The 27,992-nt window shown below is 41.0% G+C and overlaps 3 protein-coding genes across 15 annotated transcripts in view; 2 read left to right on the forward strand and 1 right to left on the reverse strand.

Moving 5' to 3' along the window:
- SGK2 (serum/glucocorticoid regulated kinase 2) overlaps positions 1-8,292 on the forward strand; it is a 33,975-nt gene extending 25,683 nt beyond the window's left edge. For all 12 annotated transcript variants that reach the window (XM_028734948.2, XM_077929237.1, XM_028734950.2 and 9 more), the window contains 4 exons: positions 1,815-1,910; positions 3,136-3,291; positions 5,015-5,104; positions 6,178-8,292. In XM_028734948.2, the coding sequence (XP_028590781.2) occupies positions 1,815-1,910; positions 3,136-3,291; positions 5,015-5,104; positions 6,178-6,330 (495 nt within the window). In that variant the 3' untranslated portion in view covers positions 6,331-8,292. The remainder of the gene's footprint in view (positions 1-1,814; positions 1,911-3,135; positions 3,292-5,014; positions 5,105-6,177) is intronic.
- A 2,166-nt stretch (positions 8,293-10,458) lies between these two features.
- Positions 10,459-25,051, forward strand: IFT52 (intraflagellar transport 52). Of its 2 annotated transcripts, XM_028734954.2 has the most exons (14): positions 10,459-10,613; positions 12,335-12,459; positions 13,262-13,349; positions 14,431-14,560; positions 15,531-15,606; positions 15,716-15,787; positions 16,955-17,081; positions 18,349-18,435; positions 19,218-19,286; positions 20,098-20,252; positions 21,243-21,330; positions 23,299-23,407; positions 23,860-24,005; positions 24,750-25,051. In XM_028734954.2, exons 1-14 carry the CDS (start codon positions 10,596-10,598, stop codon positions 24,795-24,797), a joined length of 1,338 nt encoding a protein of 445 aa, XP_028590787.2. In that variant the 5' UTR covers positions 10,459-10,595; the 3' UTR covers positions 24,798-25,051. The 2 variants fall into 2 exon arrangements, with proteins under 2 accessions (XP_028590787.2, XP_028590789.2); XM_028734956.2 differs by lacking the exons at positions 10,459-10,613; positions 12,335-12,459; positions 13,262-13,349; ... (1 more) ...; positions 15,531-15,606; positions 16,955-17,081.
- LOC114599536 (uncharacterized) lies at positions 25,045-27,804 on the reverse strand. The gene has a single exon (XM_077929239.1). The coding sequence runs from the start codon at positions 27,757-27,759 to the stop codon at positions 27,097-27,099; it is 663 nt and encodes a 220-aa protein (XP_077785365.1). The 5' UTR covers positions 27,760-27,804; the 3' UTR covers positions 25,045-27,096.
- Positions 27,805-27,992: the final 188 nt, after the last annotated feature.

Consider the following 27,992-nt stretch of genomic DNA (forward strand, 5'->3'; position numbering starts at 1 on the left):
TGTGCCATGACACACAATGCAATTCTCTAAATCTGGGATCACGAAACTAGTCATGGGCATTGTGGTACTATCAGACACCCCTTGGTGCCTGCCAAAGCCCTCTGCCCCTCTCAAGTTGTGATTTATTTTTTAATTGAGGTTAGGTGTTCGTTCTTTTTTCCTTTTTTAGAATAAGTGATAGTAGGATTGATGGAAAATGAAATGCAAGCAACAGCCAGATACCCATGCTCTTATGGGACCCATATGGAGATGCATTGCCTGTTTTCTGCTTGCTCATTTGTTTTGCCTGATTTTTTTGTGGGGGGTGTTGCAGGATGTTTTGACTGCTTTGGTTTTTCGGGGGTTGGCTGTTTGTTGGAAGGTGCTTTTTGTTTGGGGGTTGCTGCCTGTTGTTTTTTTTTTTAATCTGTGTTTGTTTTGGAGTGTGGGTAGATGTTTTGCTTATTGTTTGCCCTTTTTCCATATGTGAAATGGGTATTCTGTGGTGCCCATGACACTTACTTACATTTCTTAATGTGCTACCTGGCCCCCAAAAGTTGAAGATGTTATGTACTGAAGTTCTCACCCTGGGCCAGCAGGGGGATACTGTAGATAGTTTTCACTCAGGTCCACATATGCAAATAAGGGATTGAAAGTGACGTTCAGTGATTGGATAGTTACAGAAAGTGGTTACTGTGTCGTTGTAGTGGAGCGCTATATAAGCAGGCTGGCTGAACCCTTCAGTTTAGTTCTATTCTGGCCTGTGAATAAACAAGAGCTGTTTGAAGAATCGCTATGTCATCTGATATGTTCACCCACAACTTAACAGAGGACATCTGCTCTAAATCTAAAACAAACAACAGTCCAAGTACTGAATCTGAAGCTGCAAATTGGTCCCCTTCTCTTCTCTGCCAGTTGTGTGAACTCTGTAGGGACAGTGAACATCATGAGCTGAAGTAACTTATAATTCTGTTAGGAGGAGCTGAAAGTGTCAAAACTATGAATTAAGGCCTGAATTGGAGGTGTGAGGCTATGCTCCCATTTAAAACATGCTGGGTAATCTTTTAACAAGCCACAGCAAAAACAAAAAAGGGTTGTTCAACTTAACTTGAAACTGGATGGGTTGAATTTCTCCTATCCTTTTTCCTCCCTACCCCCTACTCCAGTAAGAATTTAGAAGCACTAATCTTTATAACAGGGGTAGGGAACTTGTGGCCCTACAAATGTTGTTGGCCTCCCATCAAACCCAGCCAGCGTGGCCAATGGACAGGGATGGTGGGAGTTGTATGTTTTCATACAAAAACACAGGGCAACAGTCTGTCACATAAAGAAGCTTGAATCCTCCAGATGTTGCTGGGCTACCAATCAAGGATACATATGTGACGCTGTGGTCTAAACCACTGAGCCTCTTGGGCTTGCTGATCGGAAGGTCGGCGGTTCAAATCCCTGTGATGGGGTGAGCTCCCGTTGCTCTGTCCCAGCTCCTGCCAACCTAGCAGTTCAAAAGCACCTCAGTGCAAGTAGATAAATAGGTACCGCTGCGGCGGGAAGGTAAATGGCGTTTCCGTGTGCTCTGGCTTCCGTCACGGTGTCCCATTGCACCAGAAGCAGTTTAGTCCTGCTGGCCACATGACCTGGAAAGCTGTCTGTGGATAAACACTGCCTCCTTTGGTCTGAAAGTGAGATGAGCTCCGCAACCCCATAGACGCCTTTGACTCAACTTAACCATCGAGGGGTCCTCTACCTTTTTCACCTTACCTATGTGGCTTCTGGAAAGTTACTGGGATACTTCATGGTGGTGTGCTCTGTTTTTAAATCTTCTTGTCCTTTCACAGTATTTGGCTCCAGAAGTGCTGAAGAAACAGCCCTATGACAGAACTGTAGACTGGTGGTGCCTTGGAGCTGTTCTCTACGAAATGTTGTTTGGCTTGGTGAGCTTTCAAAAACTGACGTTGCTTTTGCAGGCAACAGTTCAAGTGCTGAAAGTGGTTTGAAAGAGAATCCTAAGCTGTGGGCAAGCCGATTTAGACCACAGGCAACAGTGGGACAAACGGCTTTTACAGGTGGTTTGGAGCAACAGAAAAAGCTGTCATCCTGTTTAACCAGATGCAAAAAGCAGAGGTGTTTATACCCATTTACAATGATCCCTAATTCAAGCCACTTTCAGCTCTCTGGGAAGAAGTCCCATTCCACCCCCACCCCCGGCCTCTTTAATAACCCTATAATCCAGAGACATTCAATGAAGCTGAATGTTGGGGAGACACAGGAAGCACAGAAACAACAAAGTTTGAATACGGAATTTGCTACCACAAGGTGTGGCGATGGTCACCAACTTGGACAGCTTGAAAAGGGACTTAGACAAATTCACAGGCTTCTGATGGCTACTGGTTATGGTGGCTACATTGCCTCCAGTATCAGATGCAATATGTTGTTGTTGTTTAGTTGTGTCCGACTCTTTGTGACCCCATAGGTGCAATATGCCTGCCTCTAACTACCAGTTGCTGGGAATCACACGTGAGAGAGGCTATTGCAATCATGTCATCCTTGCAAGCTTCCCTTAGGCACTTGTGGGAACAGAACGCTGGACTTTGATCCAGCAGAATTTTGCCATATGCTAACTCACACTAGTCTTACACTATTGACACGAGCCTGGCTCCTCCTTACTCCTCTGTGCCAGTGGAATTAGCTCAATTAGCCCAGGCATAGCTATGTTCTGGGGACAAAAGTTGACCGTTCAGCAGCTGCTGACACTGCCCTGTATCTGACTGTTGATTTGTGTTTGTAGCAATCTGTTGCAAACAGTGTCACAAATTGGTGCACCATATATGAACCGTAATTATAGGATTCCCAGCTGTGTTTGCTACCTTTTGCTTGAGTGTAGGTTAGACTGAGGTTGCGTTAATAAAACAGAGCAAGCTGTGGACTGCATGCTTAGTCATTGCTAAGCAACTGAGGATTTATCTGAAACATTCCACAGTAGTATATGAAACAAAAATTTAAGAAGCACTATCCCCTCTGTTTCCTAGCTCTCCTGTTGAACTGTAGAAAAAAAACAACTAGCATGAATTTGATGTCTCTGCAATATTGCAATGCATGCTTATGCAACTTGACTTTTCTCCTCCTTCTTCTTCTCCCCTCCCACTTCTCTCCTATCAGCCTCCGTTTTACAGCCGGGATGTGTCTCAGATGTATGATAATATTCTGCACAAGCCACTTCAGATTCAAGGAACCAAGACCATAGCAGCTTGCGATATCCTGCAAGGACTTCTCCATAAAGATCAGAAGAAGAGGCTGGGAGCCAAGACAGACTTTGTACGTTTAGAGCGCTAGTCACCATTACTCATTCCTTGTTTTCACTAAGAATTTCATCCTTCCCCGAGAGAGCAATATTTTAACACCTGTTGAAACACCTGCAGCCTCCCATTTTCTGTGTCAGTTATTGGCTGATCTGCACTGTCCCCTGTCATCTTTGCTGCTCTCTTGTCAGGTTGTCTCCACATCCTTCATTTTTGTCCTTATGCCTTGCATTGATTGCAAAACCCCTAAGATGTGACCATGTCATTTCTACGTTTTAGGGGACTAGAGACTCTGCTGCTGCTGTGTAATCAATGTTTCGTATTAGCAGCTAGCAGTGGGTGAATCTGTCAGTCTTGGTTCCTCTCAATTTCTCATTTTCCATCATAAAGTTCAGTCTTTCACATCAGTTTACATTTAAAAAAAAGTCATCATGAAAATTAATTGGCATTTTAGCATGAATTTCTAACACATTTGTGTAGAATTTCTCCTAATATTTTTGCAAACCAAAATGCATTTTGTATCTTGTTTTCCTTAATATATGCATTTTTATGCATGCTTTGCCCTAGTATATTCATATTTTGCACACATACTTTGGCTGGAGAACTGCACTGCAAAATTTGTAGAAGTGCGAATTCTTTGGGTGCATTGGAAAGGGTGAATGAAATAGGTTCACCTTTAAATGTGAACTGAACTGAAATTCTTTTCCCATTCCTGTTAGCAGCAGTGATAATAACTCCAAGGATAATAAGTCCTCCAGACTGGTATTTTTTTTTAATGCGGATGTATTCTGCAACGTGCCATGGGCACAATAACGGTACATTAGTGGTGGATTTATACAGACTTGTTCACATATCATTCTGCTATATTAGTTGTTTTGCAGTGTTCCTCCAATGTTACCCTATTATTGCTATCTGGAAGGGCACTATTGCACTTTGGTGCAAGAAAAGTGGGACCAAAAACATGGGGACATTTTATACCACAGCAGGTATTTACAAGATATACACTGATTGAAAATGAAGCAATGAGTGGTATTCAACTAAGTTTTACTTACAGCAGACCCACTGAAATGAGTGAACATGGCTAAGTTATGCCCATTAATTTCAATGGGTCTACTCTGAGTAAAAACTTAGCGGAATACCACCCAGTATGTACACACCAAAGCTTTTGAAAGCAGGACCACGTATAACTGCCCTGATACCATCATGAGCACAAATCATCATGAATGCACCATAAAAAGGATGTCTGGGGAAACCCAAGGACGAGTAGAAGCAGTATGGGGATAAGATCAGAACACATTCGGTACAGAGGGCTACTGCTAACCTTCATAGTTAGCAGTATTTAATTGGCTGCTAGTGATCGCTTTCATTGCATACTATGATACTTGAAAATATGTCGACATTTTCGTATGCATTTCTTGCTTTGCCCACATTGCAGCGCTTGATTTTGTATGTCGGTGCTGCTGCTTTCTCTTGATTAATGTACTGTTTTTGGAAATTATATGCAGGCAAATACATATTGCTGACTGTGTTTACAGAAAGCTGTGTTCACCTGCAGGAGGGAAGTGCTTAAGAGATCTCAGATGAGCTGAGAGATGGCCATGGTGGTGCTGTTTTGTTTTTTGAGGTGGGGGGGGATGCATGGAAATTTAAACGTACAGGCTTTTGTGAGTAGATACAAGTGAATGTGCCCAACATTTAAGTTCTAATAATTTATGGCGTGACATTCATTTTCTTCACAGCTTGAGATAAAGAACCACGTGTTCTTCAGTCCAATAAACTGGGACGACTTGTACAGTAAGAGGATCACGCCTCCATTTGACCCTAAAGTGGTAAGTGGAAAGTTTTCTACTTTGTAATGATGAATAGAGACAGGGCATTATTTAATTTAAACTGTTTTATCCCACTTTTCAGGAGAAAAGGCTTCTAGAGCAGCTTACAGATAGCAAGGGGGTAAGATAGTCCTTGCCATCAAGCCTGCAGCCTAAAAAGACACAAGGAAAATGGATGGGGCAGGAAGGTAGCAAGTTCAGGCATTGCTTCTTATTGTAATAACCAACTGGAATGGAACAAATTAGGATAGGATGAGCCAAGAGTTGCTAGTATTTTCAGTGGAGCCAATGGAGAGCCCTTGTTGTCCCATCTTCCCTTTTCCTAGAGCCTGAGGGAATTCCGCAGTTGGGGGAGGATCCTGATGGAACATTAAGAAATGCTTAAAGAGATCACCTGCTCCATCTTCTTTTAGGATTTCTGGGGCAGAACCTCCACCTCTCCCCAAGATCATACAATCCAAGGCACGGTAACTTGTGGTTCTTCAGATGTTGCTGGACTATAAATCCCACCCTCTTTGTCCATTGGCCATGCTCATTGGGGCCAGGGGGAGCCGGCATGCAACAACATCTGGAATGCCACAGGTTCCTCATGCCTGATATAACTGGTCAGGGAGCTTCCTGACTTCATAGGATTATAGAGTTGGAGGGGATTCTGATGGCCATCTAGTCCAACCACTTGTGATGCAGGAATCGGAGCTAAGCTTGCAATATGCTGGCCAAGTCCAAGCATCATAGCCATGTGTTGGTCGTTGGGGTTGCATAATATCATTTGCCTCTCAACCAGGGTTGGAAATGGTATCCAGTTCTGGTTTAGAAGAGCCATAGTTTGCTCAGGCTTGGCATAACATAACAATTGCCCTTGTGTCCTGTCTGTGGGCTTTCAGCAGGTATCTGGTTGGCCAAAGTGGAAAATACAATGCTGGACTTGACAGGCCTTTGGTCTGATCCAGCAGGGATCTTCCTATATTACCATCTCCTCTCTCATTGGTAATAATAAAAAACAGTATTAGTATTGCTGTCATAAGCTGAGGCTTGCAGAATAGAGAAAAAATAACTTGCTGTTCCTTTTCAAGGCTGGTCCTGCTGATCTACGGCATTTTGACCCAGAATTTACTCAGGAAGCGGTCTCCAGCTCCATCATCCGTACCCCCGACTTTGCTACCAGTAGTTGCAGTGCAACAGATGCTTTTTTGGGATTTTCTTATGCACCAAATGATGAAGACTAAAGCAACCTATGTCAACAAGGCTTGAGAAACCCAGTTTTTGCTCTCCATTTAAACAGAGAGGAAGCCACTACCCTCTGACTAATCTTCTAACTGGAACAGAACCAAGCTTTCCTTCCATGACATATAAGACCTCATAATGTGAATGCTCCTCTAAAGGAGGAAATGTTGATTATTCTAGCTAGAATTGTTTTATTTGTACAAACTTGAACACAGTTAATGATACAATCTTGTGCCAAAATTGATGTCCTCTTATGAGAATGCAGGCTAACCTCTGTTTGAATTGCCACCCAAGGTATTCTGGATAACCAGCTGTTCTGGGCTCAGTTGGTTTATAGTAGGTACACTACCTGTTCAGATATTTTGTCACCTTAGTTTGTGGTTCACCTCAATTGGGTCCATGTTCTGGCTACATACTCTTAGGGAGTAGCCAATGTAGTTCATATGTTGTTGGACTACAGTTCCCATTATCTCCAAGCTTTGGACATGTGAGCAGGGGGTGATGGGAGTTGTAGTCCAACAACATTGGCTGCTACAGGGGATTCTTAGAAAAGGCCTTTGGAACTATCCAGAGAATCCAGGAATCCCCTCCCCAATTCCTTGTAGCTGGTCCTTTTACAGCTTTTGCACAGAACTGTGTATTTCCAAATTGATTGCCTCTGGAGCTTTCTTTCTTTTTTTCCTTTCAGTATTATGAACCACAGGTGATGCCACCTACAATTTGCATGAGTGTTTCTTTTCACAGCTGAAAGCATTGCTCTCCAGCTAAATGGCACTGATGGGAGCAGCTCTATCGCACCACACCTGTGCTAGATATAGTGATTTGTGATTTTAACTTGGAAATGTTGATAGCACACTGCTTACATTTTTAGTAATTGTATTTATTTCCCCCTTTTAATCTGGAAGGTGTGTAGTGATAAGCATCTGGTCATAACTACCTCTTTACTGCATAGATAGAGTACAGCCAATGGATTTTCTTTTTACGAAGATAAAGGAAGGAAAAAATATAGGTCTGTTTTTTAAAAGACCTGCCTATTAAGAACTCCTGAGCAGAGATGAATTGTACCAATGTGTGATCTTTTATTTACAAAACTGAGAGCTGGTGCAACTATAGCTGCCACAGGGAGTAGTGTCATTACCCTCATGTTATACAAAATTGCTACCTGTCCCAGGATGTTTCTATGGAACCCTTTAATCATTGATCTCTTAGTCAAAATCATTTAAAATTATATATTCTTCTTATGCTGGTAAGGGATCTTCCTACAAAACATGGATATAAAGGTATTGGATTAAGTAACAAAGCAGGCTGATCCTGGAAATAAATTTCCCCTGCTACCAGCTAAAGGTAAAACACATCCACCCTGATGAATTATGAAGGTGGGATGTGTTGAGGTGCCTAGAATGGGCTGCCAGTATACATATAAGCACAAGTGTGAATGTCATTGCCAACCTGAAATAATGCAGAATGATAATTTTTATTTTGCTGTTTAAAACAGCACAAGGATCAAGGTGCAAACCTGGGGTGTGGAGGATTCAACTGTGATAATATATACTACAGAAATAACTGCCAGTTTTGGTGCCTTTGTACCTCTTAAACACCTGCCTTTAAAAACAAAACACTATGTCCATGTTTAGCTTGAAAAGCATCCACCATCTCTGTGCATTTTAATTTTTAGACACTATGGATGTTTATCTATGTGTTAAGAAATGTGTCTAGTGTCCAAGCTTGCTGTGGGATTTTCTTTTTGCTTGCTTGCTTGAGTTTGTTGTCAAGGCTATGGTGGGGGGAAATATAATAGTGCTTGCATGACTGCTCCTCTTTGAGTGTCGTGGATATGCTGATATAACTCCATAATCATGTTGAAAGATCCTTGCATTTTCTCTTATGTTCTCTTCCTAACCCCAGTTTTTATTTTGTTGACTATTTAAGAGTTTAATAAATAAAATAATATATTTTAAAGCAAACTGTTGCATGACTGATAAAAAACACAGTGGGTGTTTTTTATGGTAATGTTTAGGTGGCTGTGTAAAAAGTAACCATATTTTTCTGTCCTTTTTAACATCTGTCCAATATCTTAAGTAGTAAATGCAAACCAGACAATAAAGGGAACAACAAGGTTCCTTAATACTCACCATTTAACTGTGTACACATCAGCCTAGCTAAGTTACCTTTCCCTACACTGGAATTCCAACCCCCGCTCACAGACTTCATGAATATTTCTGGGAGTCTCAGCAAAGCACTTAATAAACTTTTTTGGTATTCTACAAATTGAAGCACATTGCTTGTTTTAGTAAGCATAGTCTTGCCTTACTAATGTGACGTATCTGCTTTTTCTTTAACAGCTGCAAAATAATATTTGCATCATTGTACGGAAGCAAACATCACTTCCCTTTCACTCTTAATGCTACCCGATGAAACCCTTAGGAGCACACATCTGACAAACTGACCAATAAATAAATAAATAAATATACAAGCAGGGAAGCAGATACTAGTGATAATCATTTTCACAGGTTAGTTGACCAGCAAAATGCAACTAAAGCTATCCTCAGAAAGGATATTCTGGAGTTCAAAAAGTTTCAAAAAATGGCAACCAAAATTATCAAGGGGGTGGAAGAACTCCCCTATAAGGAAAGTTTGCAGCCTTTGGGACTTTTTAGTTTAGAGAACAAACGAAGAGGGGACACGATAGAAATTTCTGCATGGCATGGATACAGAAAGGTTTTTCATCCTCTTTCATAATATTGTGTACAGCCAATGAAATTGAATGTCGGGAGATTCAGGACCACTGAAAGGAAATATTTCATGCAGTACATAGTTAAGCTATGGAGGTATAATGGCTTTCATATACAATTAGACCACCATGAATCTGTCTAGCAATGTCTACTAGCGGTGGTGGAGGCAGTATGCTTCTGAACACCAGTTAATGGAAATCACAGCTTTCCTACACGCACCTGGATATTGGGATAGATGGGCCACAGGCATGACCCAATACTAGGCTCTTCTTATTTTCTTATCCTCACCTGAAAACACACAAAGTAGTCTTGACACATGTATTAGAGAATAATTGAAATGGGTTGGGATTCAGTTCCCTAGCCTGCATGTTTTGCAATACAGTGGTACCTCGGGTTACAGATGCTTCAGGTTACAGACTCTGCTAACCCAGAAATAGTACCTTGGGTTAAGAACGTTGCTTCAGGATGAGAACAGAAATCGTGCTCCGGTGGTGCGGCGGTAGCGGGAGGCCCCATTAGCTAAAGTGGTGCTTCAGGTTAAGAACAGTTTCAGGTTAAGAACGGACCTCCGGAACGAATTAAGTACTTAACTTGAGGTAGCACTGTATAGCCAAGTAATGCACCCATCTTCAAATGGTCATTATTGAAATACACTAGAGAGGGGGTGCAATTCTGCACATTGACCTGAAAGCCTCTCATCCCTTGGTTCTGTCTTGCAAGCAATTGCAAACTCTCTTGGAGTTTTCTCTTCCATAGCAGGTGAGAACAAACCATAGGCATGACATAAGCAGGCGTGTGTGTGTGTTGGAGGGGTGGGTAATAGTAATTAGCATGTGCCAGTGTCTGCCCTTTTGTGGGTGGGTGTGATCCATTTCCTCTATTTTGCAATATGTAATTAGCTGCATTATGTAGGAGGGAGACTCCTTTTTATTTATTAGTTGCTTGTGTATTTATTGCTTGCCAGTAAACATAAAACATAAACGGGTACAAGTTGCCAAGAGAGCTTACGCGACAACACAAGTAAAAGTGACAAAATGACCAACAGAAGAATACAGTACATGTTAGGAACGTGCTGCTACTCAGCACGAAAGTGGGGAGGGGGGAGAATAAGATTGCTGGGATTTAGGTCTAACCCTTCAAGTCACACTACACCTAAACTTTCCACATCCAGTGCCCTCTGCTGTTTCCAAAACTCTTCCAAAGCAAAGCAAACAAACAAAAACGTTGCCAAGAGAGATTTTCCCTGCTCCTGCCGCTGCCGACGTTCGCGGACTCCCCTCCACCATCGAGAATGGAAGATTCCACCGCTGAATGAGCCTTTTCCCTGTAGCTCAAGGAGACTCTAGGCGGGCCTGTGTCGTCATCACGTCGGACGCAACGCGGCTTTCCCTTCCTCTCCCCCGCCGCCTGCTTTTGCCAGCGAAGCCGCTTTGGGCGCCTGCGCAGACGGAAAGGGCTCCCGTTGCTAGGGAGGGAGAAGGCCCTTAGTTACCGCGCGTTGCTGCTGCTCCGCGGTTGGAGGGGACGGGGAAAGGATGGTGGCGACCCCGCAGGTAAGTCAACTTTTGTGGTGGCGGGGGAGAGGTGCTTCCCCCTCCCTCGGGACCATTTATGGAGGCGGAGGGTTACTTTGTAGGCACGACCCTGGCTCCCCTCACCTTGGGACCTTGTAGAAGTCCGAGCTGTTAAATTTTAGTTGCCTCCCGCCTTTCCCTAGCCAGAAAAACCATGCTGAAAGGCGGCTTACAAACGGGGGACGGGGCGGGAATTGCATAATTACAAACATAGCAAAAGCAGGCAGGAGCAGTAAATAAAACACGTCCAAAACCATGCAATCATATTGGAAAATTCCCACACAAATCATAATAAGATCCAAAACAAATGTACAAAAAAAATTCAATAGCAGCAACAAAAGCCCCCTCAAACAAACATTACCCCAGTCCAAAAGTCCTCTTGAATTTGATTTTTTTAAAAATGGGATACATGGAAACCACCATCAAATCACAGATCAAATCTGCGCCTAACAGATTGAATCATACAGAATCAGAGAATTGTAGAGTTGGAAGCAACCCTGAGGATCACCCCCTGCAGTGCAGGAATAGATCCCACACTTTGTGGTGCAGCAAACTTGCAGTATTTTTATACTGATCCCCCCCCCCCAAAAAAAACCTACTATTAAAAACATGACATCTGCAACATGTCAGCCAACACCAGAAACATTGTGGCATGGTCTGAGGATACAGATGTAATGTGATTTGATGGTGGTTTGAGGGAGAGGCTCCTGTTCAAGAATCTGTAAGGATCTGTGCCCCCTAGGCCTAGATCCAATGGTTAATGCTGTTAATGTGAAGCACTCTGAGGTGCTGCCTGTGACAACAGACGTCATAGTGGTTTTGGTGGCATTCTGTATAAATCCTATGTGAAAAATCTGCCCAATGCCTCAGATCCATGTTTTCGTGCCATGGCTGTGTCAGAAAATACCAGCTACATCATGATTCTTCATGCTTCAGCCTCTGGAGAGGGAGATTCTATAATGGGATTAAGATAAACTTTTGTAAAAATGCAATTTCAGGCAGATTGTTTTTTTTAATTACTAGATGCAACTCCTACTTGCTTCCAAATATTCTTACTGTATTTCTGTTCCTCAGTGCCAAATCATAGACTTACTGATAGAATTACCCCCATTTTTCGAACTACAAATGCTTAGGAAATCTCAGCACTGCAAGCTTGTAATGATTTTATGCCAGTTTATTCACTGCTATAGCTCTCCCAAAAGAGTCCTGGGAACTAGCCCTTGGAGAGAGTTTTTATCCTGTGTAGTAATACAGCTCAAGAACAAGAGATCCTGGCCTACTATTTTATTGTCCCAATTGCTGGAACAGAAGTGGGGTTGCTTTGCTTTCTACTAGAACTCTTAGATCCACCAGCTGTAGCCTGGTACAAAAGACATAGCTAAGAACCAAACAAAGCTGACACTCATACCACTCAAAAATACACTTGTTGCCCCAAGCTTTCTTCATTTTCACTAGCATTCTTTTTGGCAGGTTCGGGTATTTGGAAAGTTGGAAGTCAAAAATCCTTGCAGAGAACCCAGATTTTCTTTCTTTCCACCGTGCTAGATCAGTCAATAAAACATAATGTTATTTGGTTAATTGTGGGTATTCATTAATTCTACATTAATCTGGGAAAGGTTCTTAGAATTTCTGAATAATGATAGCACTTTTTCCTTTTGCTTTGTTTTTTATTTATTTGCCTGTGCTCTTTCATTTTTGAGGTAACTATGGAGGGAGAACTTCGTAATATAATCGTCTTTAATGCTTCTAAAAAGGAAATTTTTACTATGAACAATGGTTATAGGATTCTACAAAAAAAGCTTCGAAGCAACTGGAAGATACAGAGGTGAGTGGAGTATGTATTGTTTTCTTTTTTCTGATCTGTGTTAGCTTCCTGCATTTTACTACTGCTGTTCTGGGAGGAGAAGGCGAGCCATCTTTTGTTTCTAGACCAGCATTGAAGTTTGATGAAGGCATAAAAATGCCAGGACAATGGCTGCCCCATAACAGTTAAAATTTTGCTCTCCTCATATCTTGTACAATATCTGTATATCTGATTGCAGATTTTAAACAAGCTTATTTTGTTAGTGTAGGATAGTGGCAGAGTGTGGGTTTCATAGTCTTGCATTCAAGCCTTACCTCAACCACAGCTTTTCAAGATGGGTCTAAGCCCCTGTTCTTTAAAGCATCAGCCCTTCACCTTCATTGTGGGGATAATTGTGCAAGTGAAATGAGGCTTTTAGCTTAATATACCTATATGCATTTGGTATTAGGTCTTCATGGTTTGTAATATATCTTCCTTGAACATTTTGATAATGGAATGAGATTTGGTAATCTTGTTCAGGACATCAGTCTTTATTTTAAGGTTGAATACCTTCTCATTTTTGTAGTCATTTTCAAAGTAGAGAAGAAAATTAAAAATACATTATAATGCAACATCTACCTAGACAATTGAGATATTGACCCAGCATGCATGTCACAGTAAGTCATAGTTCACCCTGAACACCGCTAAAATGGCTCTTTTCCTCCTCCCTGCTGAGAAAAAACAAAACACGATCACTGCCTTTGTGTTATGTACAGTCCTGGAATAGTGGTTTGCCAATGATATGTGTTGTTGGGTAACATGTCTTCTATTAATTTGTCCATAGTTTAAAAGATGAAATAACTTCAGAGAAGCTGACCGGAGTAAAACTCTGGATTACATCAGGACCTAGAGAAAAGTTCACAGCTGCTGAAGTATGTAATTGTCTTAAATACCTCAATAACTGTTTAAAGATCTATTTACCTTGCTGATCTTGTCTAGTATTTTGATCCTGTGAACTTCTTCAGGATTCAGTGGTTCTCTTGCATCACATCCTATAGGCCTCTTGTATTCATAGAAGCAGAGCAGGATGATGCACACTCTGCCCATCCTGTTTTGTATGATCTGGGTTAGGATTGGTGCCTTGCAAATGTGTCTGAGCCACAGTGCTGTACCCTGTATGTATGTTAGGTGGGCTGTTCACTGTTTACTAATGGATTGCCTTCTTGTTGGGATTTTTGCAAAGAGTGCTAGACATAGGGCAGAATTCAGTGTAGCGTTAAGGTTCATGTTCTGTCAATGCAAGGATTTTTCCTGATGCAGTGGAACATTCTCCCCCTCTCCTCCTCTGTGCACCCCATAAATCTGTTCTATGCATTCCCCCAGTCCTCTGCAGTAAATCTGGAGACAGCGTGCACAAAATTATTTAGCTGAATACCGCCCTAACTGTACAATTCTAACCATGTCTACTCAGAAGTCTGTCCTGTTGGATTCAATGGGGCTTACTTTCAGGTAAATAGTTTTAGGACTACAGCCTAAATGTAATCCCCTAAAGCACTAAACATGAATGCCTACTCAGAATTGCTTAGAGCAGATTAATTATGCCATAACTTGTAAAGAGACCTTGAGTATGCACTCATACTTGATAAATTTAAAACACATTGTTGGACTCACAGATGAAAAACAGAAAAGAAAAGAAAGTGGACTATGGAAGACTAAAGTTAGCCCTGTTCTGCTGTATGCCAAACAGCAGGTAGTTTGTTAGCTTAAATGCCTATTTGCACTGCTTAAACTTTAACCATCTTTGGGGTTAATTTCCCCTTTGTCTTGTAAGAATAATAAGATGGGGTTTCTTTACCAAAGGGGACTTAGTATTTTGTAAGGATGTGCAAGCTGTGTTGTGTTGCTATTCTAATTTTCAAGGGTTAAATTGTGTAAAAGCAGGAAAACCTTTCATCCTGGCACTCAAGACTTTGTTGCAAAGAACTCACATTTTGTGCTTTTTTTCCTTTACAGTTTGAGGTTCTGAAGAAGTATCTAGAAAGTGGTGGGGATATCCTGGTGATGCTGGGAGAAGGTGGTGAATCTCGATATGACACCAACATCAACTTTTTATTGGAAGAATATGGGATCATGGTCAATAATGGTAATAACTGACCTGAGGACAAGCTTTCTTTTTTGGTCAGTCTTGAGAATGTTTACATATCGTATAGTCAGAAACCACAAACAAGTGACCCAGTTTACAGCAATTTGAGTGTGCTTTATTAATTTGATATTGCTAGGTCCCAAAAGAGCTAGTGACAGAGTATGATTGTAGCTTTGCCATCTTCCCTTTTCCATGTTTGCTGATTTTGAAAATACTAAGCAAGTGAACAGTACTACGATAAATTACATCCAAGTCTGAGGGATATTTGGTATGGCGGCAGGCCTGAACTCCGTGTGAGCAGAGAGCAAGGTCCACAGAGTTTCTCTCTGTTAGGCTCTAAGTGAACATCTCTTGCTGTATCTCTAGCTGCGCACCGTTGCGCTGTAATTTTCATTTTTCTTTAAACCATTGTGTGCATTGCACATTCGAATATTCAGCAGCCCCTCCTCTCTGTGGCCTCAGTGCATGGACTGCATTCAGTGGATGCAAGAGCAGAGCAGTGCAAGGGCTTGGGGAAGATGGATTCATGTGCAATGTAGAACTGCCTTGATGAATTGTTTCTGATACAGCAAAAGAGCTACTGCACATCTTATCTTTCTTTGTGACTGTTCCATTTGTACTTTTGCTATGATTGTACATCTGCATCCTTTTATGGGCTGCCACAAGGAAAATATGAGAGATTTGCCAGCTTTTTAAGGACCATGGGCACATTTGCAAACTGAAACTGTTGTGGGCGTCACATGCACACCTCAGCCAGGCACACACTGCAGCCTAGTCAATTGGCTACTATTCTTCTTTCAAGCCAAATTTTAGTAGGGTGGGGCGGGGGGGGGATAATATGAAGTCAGAAGGTGCTTTGTTGGCAACATCAGCCTTCATACAATTAGAGAACCAGGATCTAGAATCCATAGCCCATACTTTGCAGCGCTGCATATTACTGAAAAAAATACTATTTTTCATTTCTCTTAAGACTCTGTGGTGAGAAATGTGTATTATAAATACTTCCATCCTAAAGAAGCTTTGGTCTCCAATGGAGTTTTAAATCGGTAAGTATTTGATAGTGGATGGTGTGTGGGTGCATTCACATTTTATCTTGTGTAACTTTGCTATATTTTACAACTACAAATCAGTTATTTTTGGGTTTCCATCTATAAGGGAAATCAGTAGAGCTGCTGGAAAAACAGTGTCTGGGATAATAGATGAAGACAACAGTGGAAATGATTCACAGTAAGTATCTTCTTTCCAGCCATGTTACAAATGCCATCAATGTTCATTCTGAAAAGTTATAATAAAGCATTGTGTGGGAAGTGCTCTTGAAATATGTAGAATATTCTAATTAATGCCTAAGATTTTGTATTTTGCCTCTTGAAATGCTGCTTAAGTGGAGTAATGCTACAAAATCCAAGGAAGGGAACAGTTTTGCACAATGTTCTGGATTTTTTTTTTTTTTGCTGTTTATGGACATTTTTTATACATGCTTTAAACATGTCACCACAGAAAGCAAGAAAAACAGGATTTTAATACATCGTAAAGTACAGTGGTACCTCGCAAGACGAATGCCTCGCAAGACAAAAAACTCGCAAGACGAAAGGGTTTTTGGTTTTTTGAGTTGCTTCGCAAGACGATTTTCCCTATGGGCTTGCTTCACAAGATGGAAACGTCTTGCAAGTTTCTTTCCTTTTTCTTAACACCGTTAATACAGTTGCGACTTGACTTTGAGTGTGGTAGCCTTTTTTGAGGTTTTTGAAGACTGGTGATTTTTGAAGCTTTTCCAAAACTTTCCCGACACCGTGCTTCGCAAGACGAAAAAAATCGCAAGATGAAAAAACTCGCAGAACGAATTAATTTCGACTTGCGAGGCACCACTGTATAGTCCTTTTAATTACTGATTTGGATCCACTATTGGAAGGCCTCTTCCACTCACAATGCAATGGAAGAGCACTGTTTTTAAAAAGAGACACCCAAATCCCAAGAAGTTATTGCATTGTCACAAGCTCTTTTTGAAGCACAGGTTCCTTCTCAAGACTTTCTTGTGGCCTGGAGTCTATAAACTTCAGCCTTTTTCCTTCCTTATTCAGTCTGATGCCTATACAGTATTGTAACCTCTGCTAAATTGTGGTACTGCCCTGGGAGAAGACTTCTGTGAATGCTTGCTGAGCAGTACAAATGCACCTTTCGTCCACTTTTGGTTCTTTGGATCTAAGCCATCACAATTAATTCTAGAGTGTTACAAAGACAAGGTATCCTTTTTACTTTTTTTAAAGAAAAAAAAACTCCTACCAGCAGAAGAACATGAAAGGGTGTGGACAGAGAGAATGGTTGATTGTGTTTGACAGCATTGCAATTCTGTGAAATATAGAAAATGCTTATGACAGACTTTGTACTATTTTGTAGGGCTCTCACTTTTGTGTATCCATTTGGTGCTACACTTAATGTGATGAAACCAGCAGTGGCTGTTCTGTCCACCGGATCTGTCTGCTTTCCTCTTAATAGACCCATCTTGGCTTTTTATCACTTTAAGGTACATTACTGCATGAGCCATCAAATACTTGTAAAACATGATATTTTGTAACTTCGTTCATAATTTCTGTTACTTGCACATCTTGTGCAACTTTAGCAGGAAAGCATTCAGATAAAAGCTCCTTTATGTTGGAACCTTTGAAAAGAGTTGACCTATAACAGGGTGGGGAAGCACATTGAACTGTTATTGCAGTTCCTCCCCGGTTTTATCAGTCATTAGTAATAATAAGTATACCATTTCTAAAACTAAAGATAGGCCCTGTTCTAAATTTACATTATCATACTTTTACTTCATTTTTAGTGTAATTTACCAACTTTAAATAATGTATGGTAAATATGTTCATTTGAATTTACTTACTTATTTTCTTAGCTTATCCCAAAATATTTGGAAAAGAGAACAGTATGTTAAGCATCCATACAAATTCAACTGAGATGGATAAAAACAAGATAACTTGATATTTGTACACATAGTTTATCCCTGTTATTAAAGCCATTCCAAAATTTATGCCTTGTAGTGTCTGTCCATTCATAATCTGTATGAGTTTGTTGTTGTTTTTTTGCAAAAATTTTATTAGTTTTTACAATATCAACGACAAACAAAAACATAAAACAAACAAGACAATAAGGTTATGATTTATGTTTGTTATGTCTCATAATCTGTATGAGCTTTTAATGCCTTTGTAGAAATATGTAATATGAGTATATGGTGTCCTCAAAACTGAGACTTTTATTGGACAAATTAATTTTTAGTGTCCGAGCCAATTCTAGGCTGCATCAACAGAAATATATTGTCTAGGTACAGGGAAGTATTAGTTTGCTCTGTTCTGCCTTGGTCAGATGCGATCAGGAGTACTGTGTCCAGTTCTGGGGACCATGGTATAATAGGGATATTGGCAGCTTGGAACATGTGCAAGAGGATTCTGAAGAAAATGGTAGAATGTCTGTTAGGGCAGAGAAAATGATCAGAAGGAAAATCTAAAATCTGTTCAAGACATATGAGGTGGAATTCAAAGAGCTACTGTAGTACTGTGCCTCCAATACCTATCCCACACAGCCAATCTATGAAAATACCATGGTCACCTGTCACATCTGGCTTGTGAGGTGTAGTGGACAGAGGGATCTGGCCTGTTGGTCAGACCAGATTCCCCAATCCTGCAATGTAATGCAGAATGTTAAAGAGTGTAATATAAAAAGTACACCTGGTAAGACAAAGCATTGATGTACAGTTTAAGTTATTAAATCTGTTCTACTGATTTCTTCTTTGATAGAATCAAGGTGGCAAGTTAGCTGTACTAGGATCTTGTCATATGTTCAGTGACCAATATTTGGAAAAAGAAGAAAACAGCAAGATTATGGTGAGCTTCTGTTGTCAACTTCACTGCTAATACTTTAATAATGTATGCCCTCTAATGATCAGTTGACCAGGTTTATTTGAAGCTTAGGAGTTATTCAGCAGAGTGAGCTGTCTTTTCAACCATATCAAGTTGAAGTTTTTGCTACTTACTTCTTTTGGACGCTATGGTATGTAGTCTTTTTTGCAATACAGTCGTACCTTGTTTTCAAACAGCCTAGTTCTCAAATGTTTTGGCTCCTGAACGTCGTAACCCGGAAGTGACTGTTCCGGTTTGCGAACTATTTTAGGAAGCCAAACATCTGACGGAGTTTCTGCGGCTTCCGATTGGCTGCAGGAACTGGTCAAGCTAGAGAAATGGAACAGAGCACTCTGCTTCATCAGCCAGACCAGATTGCATACTGGCCATGGAGGAGGTGACAAACTTCTGCAGCCAGTAGTGAAGATGATTGGGCTGACAAAACAGAACACTCTCTTGCCTTCACTCGCCTGGAAGCAGTTCCACTGCACTCACTGTAGAATTCCTGGTTGCCAGTGGTGGCTAGGAAAGGGATGCAAGACAGGACTGGTTTAGTGTGACATCAGAATGCAGCCACCACCTCTCTTGTAATCATTTAATCTAAATAATGTTTCCTGCTTCCAGCCAATTTACAATCTCCTAATTGTGATTGATTGAATATGCCAAGGAACTTCTTTTTTTTTTTTGGGTTTTGTGTTTTTTTTGCACTGTTAATATTGGTAATTCAAAGAATTCCACAATTATAACTGGGTTCTTTGGTTTCTTAGGATGTACTGTTCCAGTGGCTTACAACAAGCGACATCCATTTAAACCAGATTGATGCAGAAGATCCCGAGGTAGGGGAACTAATTCAACATTATTTAGTAACATTAGTTTTGTATATCATAAAGTATAGCTGCCAACTTTGCTGAATTTCTGTTTTTGCCTCTTTTACTTTTTGTTGTTGTTCCTGCCAAGAAGGAAGCCTTGATAAGCTGAAAGCAGGGGTAGCTGGTGCTGTGCCCTCTAGATGCAGGCTCCAGCTCGCATTATCCTTGACCATTGGCCATGGGAACTGGGACTGATGTGGGTTGAGGGTTTGATAACATCTAGAGTGAATCCCATTGACTACTCTTAACTTAAAGACAAATAGTTGAGCTGTTAATTTTTACACTTGCTGTGTAAAGTTAATACAGTTCTATCACTGTTTCAACTTTCCAATTATCCAAAACTTTAAAATTACGTAGCAGTTTGTAGTAATGTCATGTTGTGAAGAATACACTGAGATGAAAACTAATTTTCTTTCCTATGATGTCTGCCATCAACAAATAGGTTTTATCATGAAAAATAAAAAGGTATCATAATATATGTGAATTTAGAAGTACGTACAGAAGATAAATTTATTTCGACCAAACTTACTTAACTGTTGAAGAAGCTTTTAAAATCCGTTTCCTATATCAAGAGATGTATATAAGTGCTCATAACTATGACGGTTAGAAAATTGGCCAAACTAAATTAAAATCCACACTCTTAAGTGTATTGTTTCTTGGATATATGATTCAAGATGCATTTCTCTTATCATGTAGTTGTTTAGCTCACTGGAAAGGTTCCATTTTTAGTGTGAGCTGTCTCTTTGTTCACAGCAATTTCCGTGTGCTTTTCCTCCAGATATCTGATTATACGATGCTTCCAGATATAGCAACCCTGTCAGAGCGACTCCGCGTTTGCCTGCAGGAAGGAGATGAAAATCCACGAGACTTCACAACACTTTTCGACATGTCTATTTACCAGCTGGATACCACTGCACTTCCGAAAATCATCAAGTTGGTGACCTCATTTATGTTTCCCAAAACAATGGGTTGAATCCAGATTTTGCTGCCAGCAGCAGGAGTGAGGAGGCAACTTTTACCAGTTTTCCCCATCACTTTGCACCCTGTGAAACTCTGCTCCAGAGGCTTGCTGGAAGAATCAGCAGAAGTCACATTACACACACACACACACACACACACACACACAACCTGATCAAAAGTTTCCTGTGTACAAAAGGAGATCTTCCATTTGCAGACAGTAAAGTCAGTGTCTTTTTCTTTTTCGTTTTAGTTTAATAGATTTTAGGGCCTATTCATTGCATTATTTTCGTTGTTTATAGGCTCTTTGAGGACAGAGTCCTCTCAGGCTGGAGAAAAAGGTGGAGAACAATAACACAAACATTAAATTACAATAAAAATACATTTCATTAAATACTTTTTAAAAATTAAAAATATACAACAGTAGGCAGCAATATAAAATAAGCAATAGAATCAGCAGCAAAGTGCATCTGGTAAAAGCCACTTGAAACAGGTAGGGTTTTTAAAGTCTTTTTGAATGCCAGGACTGAAAGGGCCACTGTGTATCCTTTGGGAGTTACAAAGAACAGGGGCCACTACTGCAAAGACCCTATCCTTGGTGTCCGCCAATCTTAACAATCTTAAAGGTGGCACAGAAGCAGAGCTGCTGATGCTGTTGTCTTCAAGGTTCATATGGGCAGATGCAGTACTTCATATAACATGGCCTCAAGCTGTTCAGCATTTTTAAGGTTCAGTATCAGCACTTTGACTTGAATTTCAATATGTTATGCACCATCAGCAGAAAGGTGGTTAAATTTGGGGGTTTGCCCATGTACACTTCTAATCCTAGTTATAATTTTGGCACAGTTAAATTAATATCTATCCTGGACTCGTGGTGATAGTAAAAGTTGTTAACGCATGCCAAAACTCCAAAGCAAAAAACCTTTAGCCGATGCTGCAAACTTTACACATTGTTATACGTTGCAGGTCTTATGAGCAGCTGAATGTGAAATACGAACCGCTCCAACTAATTCAGCCTCAGTTTGAAACTCCGTTGCCTGCACTTCAGCCAGCTGTAAGTAACTGTCCTGGGAGAGGAAGGAAATAAGGTTACAAGCATTTATGAGTAGGGTGAACAGATGGGGATTGGGTGATTTCAGAAACAGAAGAGGCAACACAATATATAGTGCAGGGAGAGTTCAAGGCTTACGGGGTAGGAAGAGAGGATCAGGCAAGTCATCTTGGCAGAATGACTGAAAGTCACAATGTGTGTTGAAGCAGGTCTATGAATTGTAGGTCAGTGTTTCTCAACCTTTTCCCCACCATTGCCTCCTTCTGACCTTGTTTCCTTCCTGTGGCCCCCCCTGTCCTACTGGCAGAAAGCTATTCAGATGTTTTGTTTGTAAATAGAACATGTTATATATATTTAATTTATACAAGATACATAAAAAATTATACTTTAAGTATCTCTCGATCAATGTGACCCTTGTGCTTGGTGACCAGAAACAAGCTTTTTTATATCTGGTTCTTTTGCTGCAAGGGATAACTGAAGATCACCTCTGTCCATAACGTTGAGCCGATTTTGCGTGAGGCTGAGTAACAATTGCATGCAGCAACATGCCTCCTTTCACAGTAATACTTGCACGAAGAAACAGCACCCCGCACACTAACACTGCTGCAACCATGCATCTTGCCCGTGTCAAACGACATGTGGACAACTTGGTGCATGCAGTGGTAGAGTGCCGAAGTGGGAGGGAGAAGGAATTGGAAGCGATGTCACTGCAAAGTGCGTGTGGCACTCCATCCATTGGGAATCACGGTCACTTCTCTGTTCCCTCTACTTCTCTGTTTTCTATATTCTTCACTTCTTTGTTTTCTTTTTTCTTTTCTTGGTCACTTTTTTATTTTCTTCACTTTTCACTTCCCCTCTGTTGCTCCCTAGTCTCGTGCCATGGCGTCCCATTTATGCGTTTTTCACCTGTGGACCCCTTGGAATATCCTGGGGTGTCAGAGACCAGACTGAGGATTACAGCTCTGATGAGGAATGGTGGGAACCTCTCCCTCCTGCTCCTGACCTGGATCCTGAAGCTGCCCAGGAACAGTAGAGCAGTATAGATCTAGAGAATTGGTTTGCAGAGGGACATAGTTCGGAAGACAAAAGCTGGGCAGAGCTGAGTGGGGAACGGAGAAACAGAACAGGAAGAGAGAGAGATAACTGCCTCCCCTTCGCTGGAAATTGTCCAGCCTCTCTCTCCAAGGGCAAAGAGAGCTGATAAGATTACTACGCAGAAGGCTCAGTGGTTGCAAGACCAGGTTGCCAGAAGGGGAAGTGACGAGCATGGCTCGGGGGGAAGTAGGAAGAAAACTTAATTGGGAGAACCTTAACTTTGAGAATGGCTGTTTTGTTCTTCATCTGTGATCATTAAACACTCTTAAACTGGCAAGGGACTCTAATTGCTTTGTTCTTCTGATGCACAGCCAAAGGGGGGGGGGGGAGGAAGCCATTTCCCCGACGCCTGAAATGGGAGGGCCCAGGGGGCATATGGCCCCCAGTTGGGAAACACTGTTGTATGTGGCAAAAAGTTTGTTTTTCAAAGGAAGGCAGTGAAAATGAGGAAAAGTTTAACCCAGACATTATGTTCTGCCCATCATTCCTCAAAGTTAGAAATTCCCTACATGGACAGCCTAACTTATTTTGTGTGTCCAGTCCTTGCAGCTAATCACATTTCTCTCAATTCAGGCTATGCCCTGAACACACTCTAACCCTTCCAAGACCTGACATCCTGTGGTTAGGAAACAAGTAATCTGGTGCTTGCTTTCTTCTCACCAAAATGCTTAAGCTGAATGTCACTGATTTTCCCGAAGTAGAAATTGGAAATGTCAAACCTGTATATGTTTTTGAAGGGTTTACTTTCTGAGGCTTACATAGTATAAACAAGATTACAGCATGCAAGTAGTTTAATTGGAGCCTGCACCAATGCTCTTTTTCTCTGAACAAGTATGGGCAGACTCAGCATGTTAAGTTTTGCCTAATCTTTACTAGGTTTTTCCACCGGCCTTCAGAGAGCTGCCTCCTCCCAGCCTGGACCTGTTTGATTTGGATGAAACTTTCTCTTCTGAGAAAGCTCGCCTTGCTCAAATAACAAACAAATGTAAGTAGTGCAAACATTTGAACTTGGGATTGCTAAACTATTTGTGGGATGGGCAGGGGAACTTTCTAGATGAAGAGCTTCTCAAACTTTTATCTCCAGGGCACACTTTAGAAAGCTGAAAATTACTGAAGTCCTCCATATTATGCATACCTTAAAAATTTTCCAAAATGCTTTGCATTTTGTTAAGAAAACCAGATCTTTTAAATCTGTTTCCTCCATGCTAATGGAGGTACTCTAGATCAGTATAGATAATATGTGGCCCTCTTGATGTTATTGGACACCAGTTACCATCAGCCCAGCCCCAGTGGTCAGGGATGAAGGATCCTGTGGTCTAGTAATGTGTGGCTGCATATAGGCTCTGCATTCCTTCTCTGCTTGTGGAAACCCATATAATATCTTTAAATGGTTTGGCAAATTTTGTGTGTATTATGCTACTTTTATGTCCTTATTAGGCACTGAAGATGATCTGGAATTCTATGTCAGAAAATGTGGGGACATCCTAGGGGTAACTAACAAACTACCGAAGGAGCAGCAAGATGCCAAACATATCCTGGAGCACATTTTCTTCCAAGTGGTGGAGTTCAAGAAGTTAAATCAGGTAAACTAATGGACATTTTTCTTGAAGCCCTGTCCAAAGGTCATTGGGAAAGATATGAAAGCCAGGTTTCTGGGAAAGCAGACTCCTTCCTGATCTCAATGATCTATAGAGGAGGCACCACATTAAAATGAATAATAAAACAGGACTTGAGCTTTATCTAATTTGCTTTTCAAGTTAATTGAGTATTCTGTTTCCTCTTTCAGAAGAAAAAAAAGATGGGTGGAGAGAATGCTTTCTAGCTTTTTTGTGATTCTGTGTGCTCCTTAGAGAAAGCAATATTAAATACCTAGTTGATAGTTGAGCATATTAGACTTTATGCTTCCTCCTTCCTTGACTGCCAAATTCCCTCCTTCATTTTAGCGGCAACCCTCAGGCAGTGTTATATGTGCACCAATGTTAATGCTAACCAGGGCTGTCTAAACCCAGAGTTTGCAATCCCATCTCTAGCTGTGACTACAAACTGGTTAGTGGTAACATTTTTACGGACATCGATAGTCAGCTATGCAAATAGGAAGAGGAATTTACATAAGAAGAGTGGGGAAGAAGAGTGTGTGAGCCTTCAGGGTGCTCCTAATCTGTTAAACATGGGCAAGAGTTTGGGAACATTGTATCGGCCCTGGGCCATAAAGTCCAGGAGCTGAAAACCTTCAAGACCATTTAAATTTTATTTTGGACCCTGAAAATGCAAAGGAGCCTAGAGTCACTTGTATGTATTGACAAATATCCTTTTTCTTTTCTTTAAAGGAGCACGATATTGATACAAGTGAAGCTGGATTCCAGGGTGGCTTTTGAATATTTGAAAGGAAATTTGATGGCACAGGGAAGGCACAGAGAAGAGAACAGCTTCTCTTCTCTTATTTTGTTTTTGTTCAATAAACTGGCTTGCTTTGCTTCTTCCTGTCATTTTCTGTACCCTATGTTAACTTACAAATGAGGGATTGCCTTATAGGCAGCAATAATTTTGATAATTTCTTATGTATGAAGCATTCCATATTTAATATTTCTATTTATAAACAAATAAATATCACATTTTGTACAACCTAAAATTCTTGTTTCTAGCTGTCACCCTTAAATGTGTCTCTGTGTGTGGATTAATACAATATGCATATACAGTGGGGAAGAGGCAGATAATCTTCTAGAAGGTAAAAGAATGGCAATACAACAAACAGCATATCCCTATAAGTAGGGTGGGTGTTGTCAGAAGCTTGCTTGCTCCTCTTTACTCAAGATTTTGCACATTCTGACTAACGGCCTTGTTTGGTCTTTACTGTAGCTCCCCTGCTGCAACCATGTCCTGTAAATCCTCTTGCAAGTTAGGGATTGCCTTGGAGTGGATGTTTAGGAGAGTATATTCCAGGCATCCCCAACCTGCGACCTTCCAGATGTTTTGGCCTACAACTCCCATGATCCCTAGCTAACAGGACCAGTGGTCAGGGATGATGGGAATTGTAGTCCAAAACAGCTTGAAGGTTGGGGATGCCTGGTATATTCTAAAGGCAAGTGTATGTCTCCCACCCACTGTGTGTGGTTTTTCCAACCTCATCTCGGCACTTGCTCCTTTTCAGATCATTAATGTCACTTAACTGCCTTGACAGATGCATGTATTACTGAGCTGGGAAAACTTGTAAGAGTTTAGAATACTTAAAAGTAACAATCAAAATCCATGAGAAATGCATACAATTTTAAGAAATAAAAAGATGCCCATTCCAACTGCTGCATTTTAGCAACATAATGATAGAAGTTTGCAGGGCCAATACTAAGACTTGGAAAGCTACAAAGTTGTAAACTGCATCTATAAACTCTCACTTTTAGATTTGAATCTTACATGGCATCTCACCAGTATGGGTGATTTCTGATCCTCTTAAAAAAAAAGAAAAGAAGCCTCTTTCAAAAGGTGCTTTGAATGTGGAATTTTGCTTTGGCAATTTTGGTCAGTCAGGCCTCAGTCCCTCCTTGCTTGGAGAGATAATTGAAAATATAACAGTAGTGAATCCTAAAACATAAAAGATGAAAAGAATTGTGTTCTGTTACATACTCTTGAGAGTATGGCCAATTTGAAGAACACTTCACAGACTCATTCTAGAGGTTATGATCTGCTTGCCATTATTACAGTCCCCTGAGAATTAGTAAATAGATGTGAAGGGTGAAGCGAGACTGAAGTAGGCTGGGGGAGCAAGTATGTTGCAACCCACATTTTAGATGAGCACAATTTCTTGACATCACACTCCAAAATATGCAATTGGAATAATGGGCTTTAGAACAACTGCTGCAATATGTTTCTTAACTTCTCCTCCTAGTGGGAACAGGCCTCTGTTTACAGAGTAACCACTGAGGCATGTGTAAACTTAACTTTGTATTTAAGATGGCAGTCACCCAAAGTAGAACTGCAAAAGTGTAAAATCATTTTACCCTGTACTAAGGTGATTATTGTATGGGGAAGCCATGACAAATGAACTATGTGAAAAAGTGCTCACTGGAAAAAAGTTAAGCTTTCAATCATGCGGTTCTCACTACACGTGATCAAAAACCATGTGGCACTGTACCAACTAGACCAGAGTAGACTAGACATGATAATTAGGAAATCAATGACGTTCTATTTACAGTAGACGGTATGAATGTTGTCCAGAGAAATGGTACTGCCTGTTTACATAAAATACCTAATCTTGCAACAAGCTGAACAGCATACGCAAGTCTCACTTCCAAGTCATTAGCAGAGCGACAACCATTTACCACCAGCTGGAGGGGGGAGCGGCGGTTGCCTCTTGGCTGTTGGGGCTTGTAAAACATCCCCCTAAAGCTTGTTCAGCTCTGAAGTATGGCTGTTCAGCTACCAGTTAGGGTTGACCACACAGGCCTCTGAGTTACCTTCAGCAAGAAAAGGACAGAGTTGTCCAGGTACTTTCTTATCAGATGGTTTCATGCCTTTGTCCATGTAGCACGAGTGCCTTATGTGACCAGTTCTTTATTTGCATTTATGCTTCACTTGTTAGCTAGAAAAGAGAATGCAAGAAACATAGGAAGACGGCTGGATGGTGCAAACCACCTGGAGCTTTTGCCCAACCAGTGAAACATTAGATCAAAGTGCAGGAGTCTAGTGTCTTGTAATAGTAACAGACACAGCACTACCACCACCCAGAGGCATGGCAAGGTTTGACATCTCCAGAGATGGTGTATCAAGCTTCACAGAGCCCGGGGACCCAAATTCTTCTAAGCTTGCTTCTGGAGAAAGTACATTGCCCAGAGTGGCTTGTATTCCAGAGATCTCCAATATTGGTGGTGGTGGTGGCGGCTTCTTGAAGACTGCAACATCATTTATTTCAGAGCTCTTCGACATATTCTCAGTTGTCGGTTTAGAGGGATTATCTTCCCTGCATGGAGTAGAAGATTTGGTATTGTGGAACACACCCTCTGTGTAATTGGTTTTGCTGTCATTTGCAGAGCTTGAGCTTGACAAGTCAAAGGCACATGGCTGGATGGGAGTCTTGCAGAAAGATGCAAGAGCATCCGATGAGGCCTGCAGGTTCTCCTTTGTGCTGCTGATGGAGGAGTCTGTTGCCTTTAGAGCCAGAGAGCTTCCCTTTGTCACATTCTGCATCTTGCTTGCACTGTCGTATGCATCAGGCTGGGGGATGCTGCTCATTTCTAGGAAACAGCTGCTACCCGGAGAGATGCTGTAACCAGAAGCACCAATCAGAAATCCATTTTCGAATACGTCTTTCAGTGACAGAGAACTAGAACAGTTTTGAGAAGACATTTTTTTGGTTCCCAAGGAAAAGACGTCAGTCTTCAGAATCCTAGGGGCACCTGGAGATGGAATTCAAAGTTTTGTTTATTCAGTTACCCATCACCCCAAGTTACAAACTAGATTTAGACACTTGCTGTTTCTCTACTAATGCCAGATAATTTTATTTCATCCTGCAGCGTGATCCAAAGCTTATTTATTCAGAATATGCTTTGTGCATGTGTAGGATTATAGCAAAGGTATTA

This window comes from Podarcis muralis, chromosome 5 (genome assembly GCF_964188315.1).
Source record: "Podarcis muralis chromosome 5, rPodMur119.hap1.1, whole genome shotgun sequence".
In the NCBI taxonomy this organism is placed as follows: Eukaryota; Metazoa; Chordata; class Lepidosauria; order Squamata; family Lacertidae; genus Podarcis; species Podarcis muralis.

Coding starts and splice junctions, on each gene's coding strand:
- IFT52 (XM_028734954.2), top strand. Junction 13,350..14,430: donor AAAAGTTCACAGCTGCTGAA/GTATGTAATTGT, acceptor TTTCCTTTACAG/TTTGAGGTTCTGAAGAAGTA. Junction 17,082..18,348: donor TGGCTTTTTATCACTTTAAG/GTACATTACTGC, acceptor CTTCTTTGATAG/AATCAAGGTGGCAAGTTAGC.
- LOC114599536 (XM_077929239.1), bottom strand. CDS start 27,759: ATGTCTTCTCAAAACTGTTCTAGTTCTCTGTCACTGAAAGACGTATTC.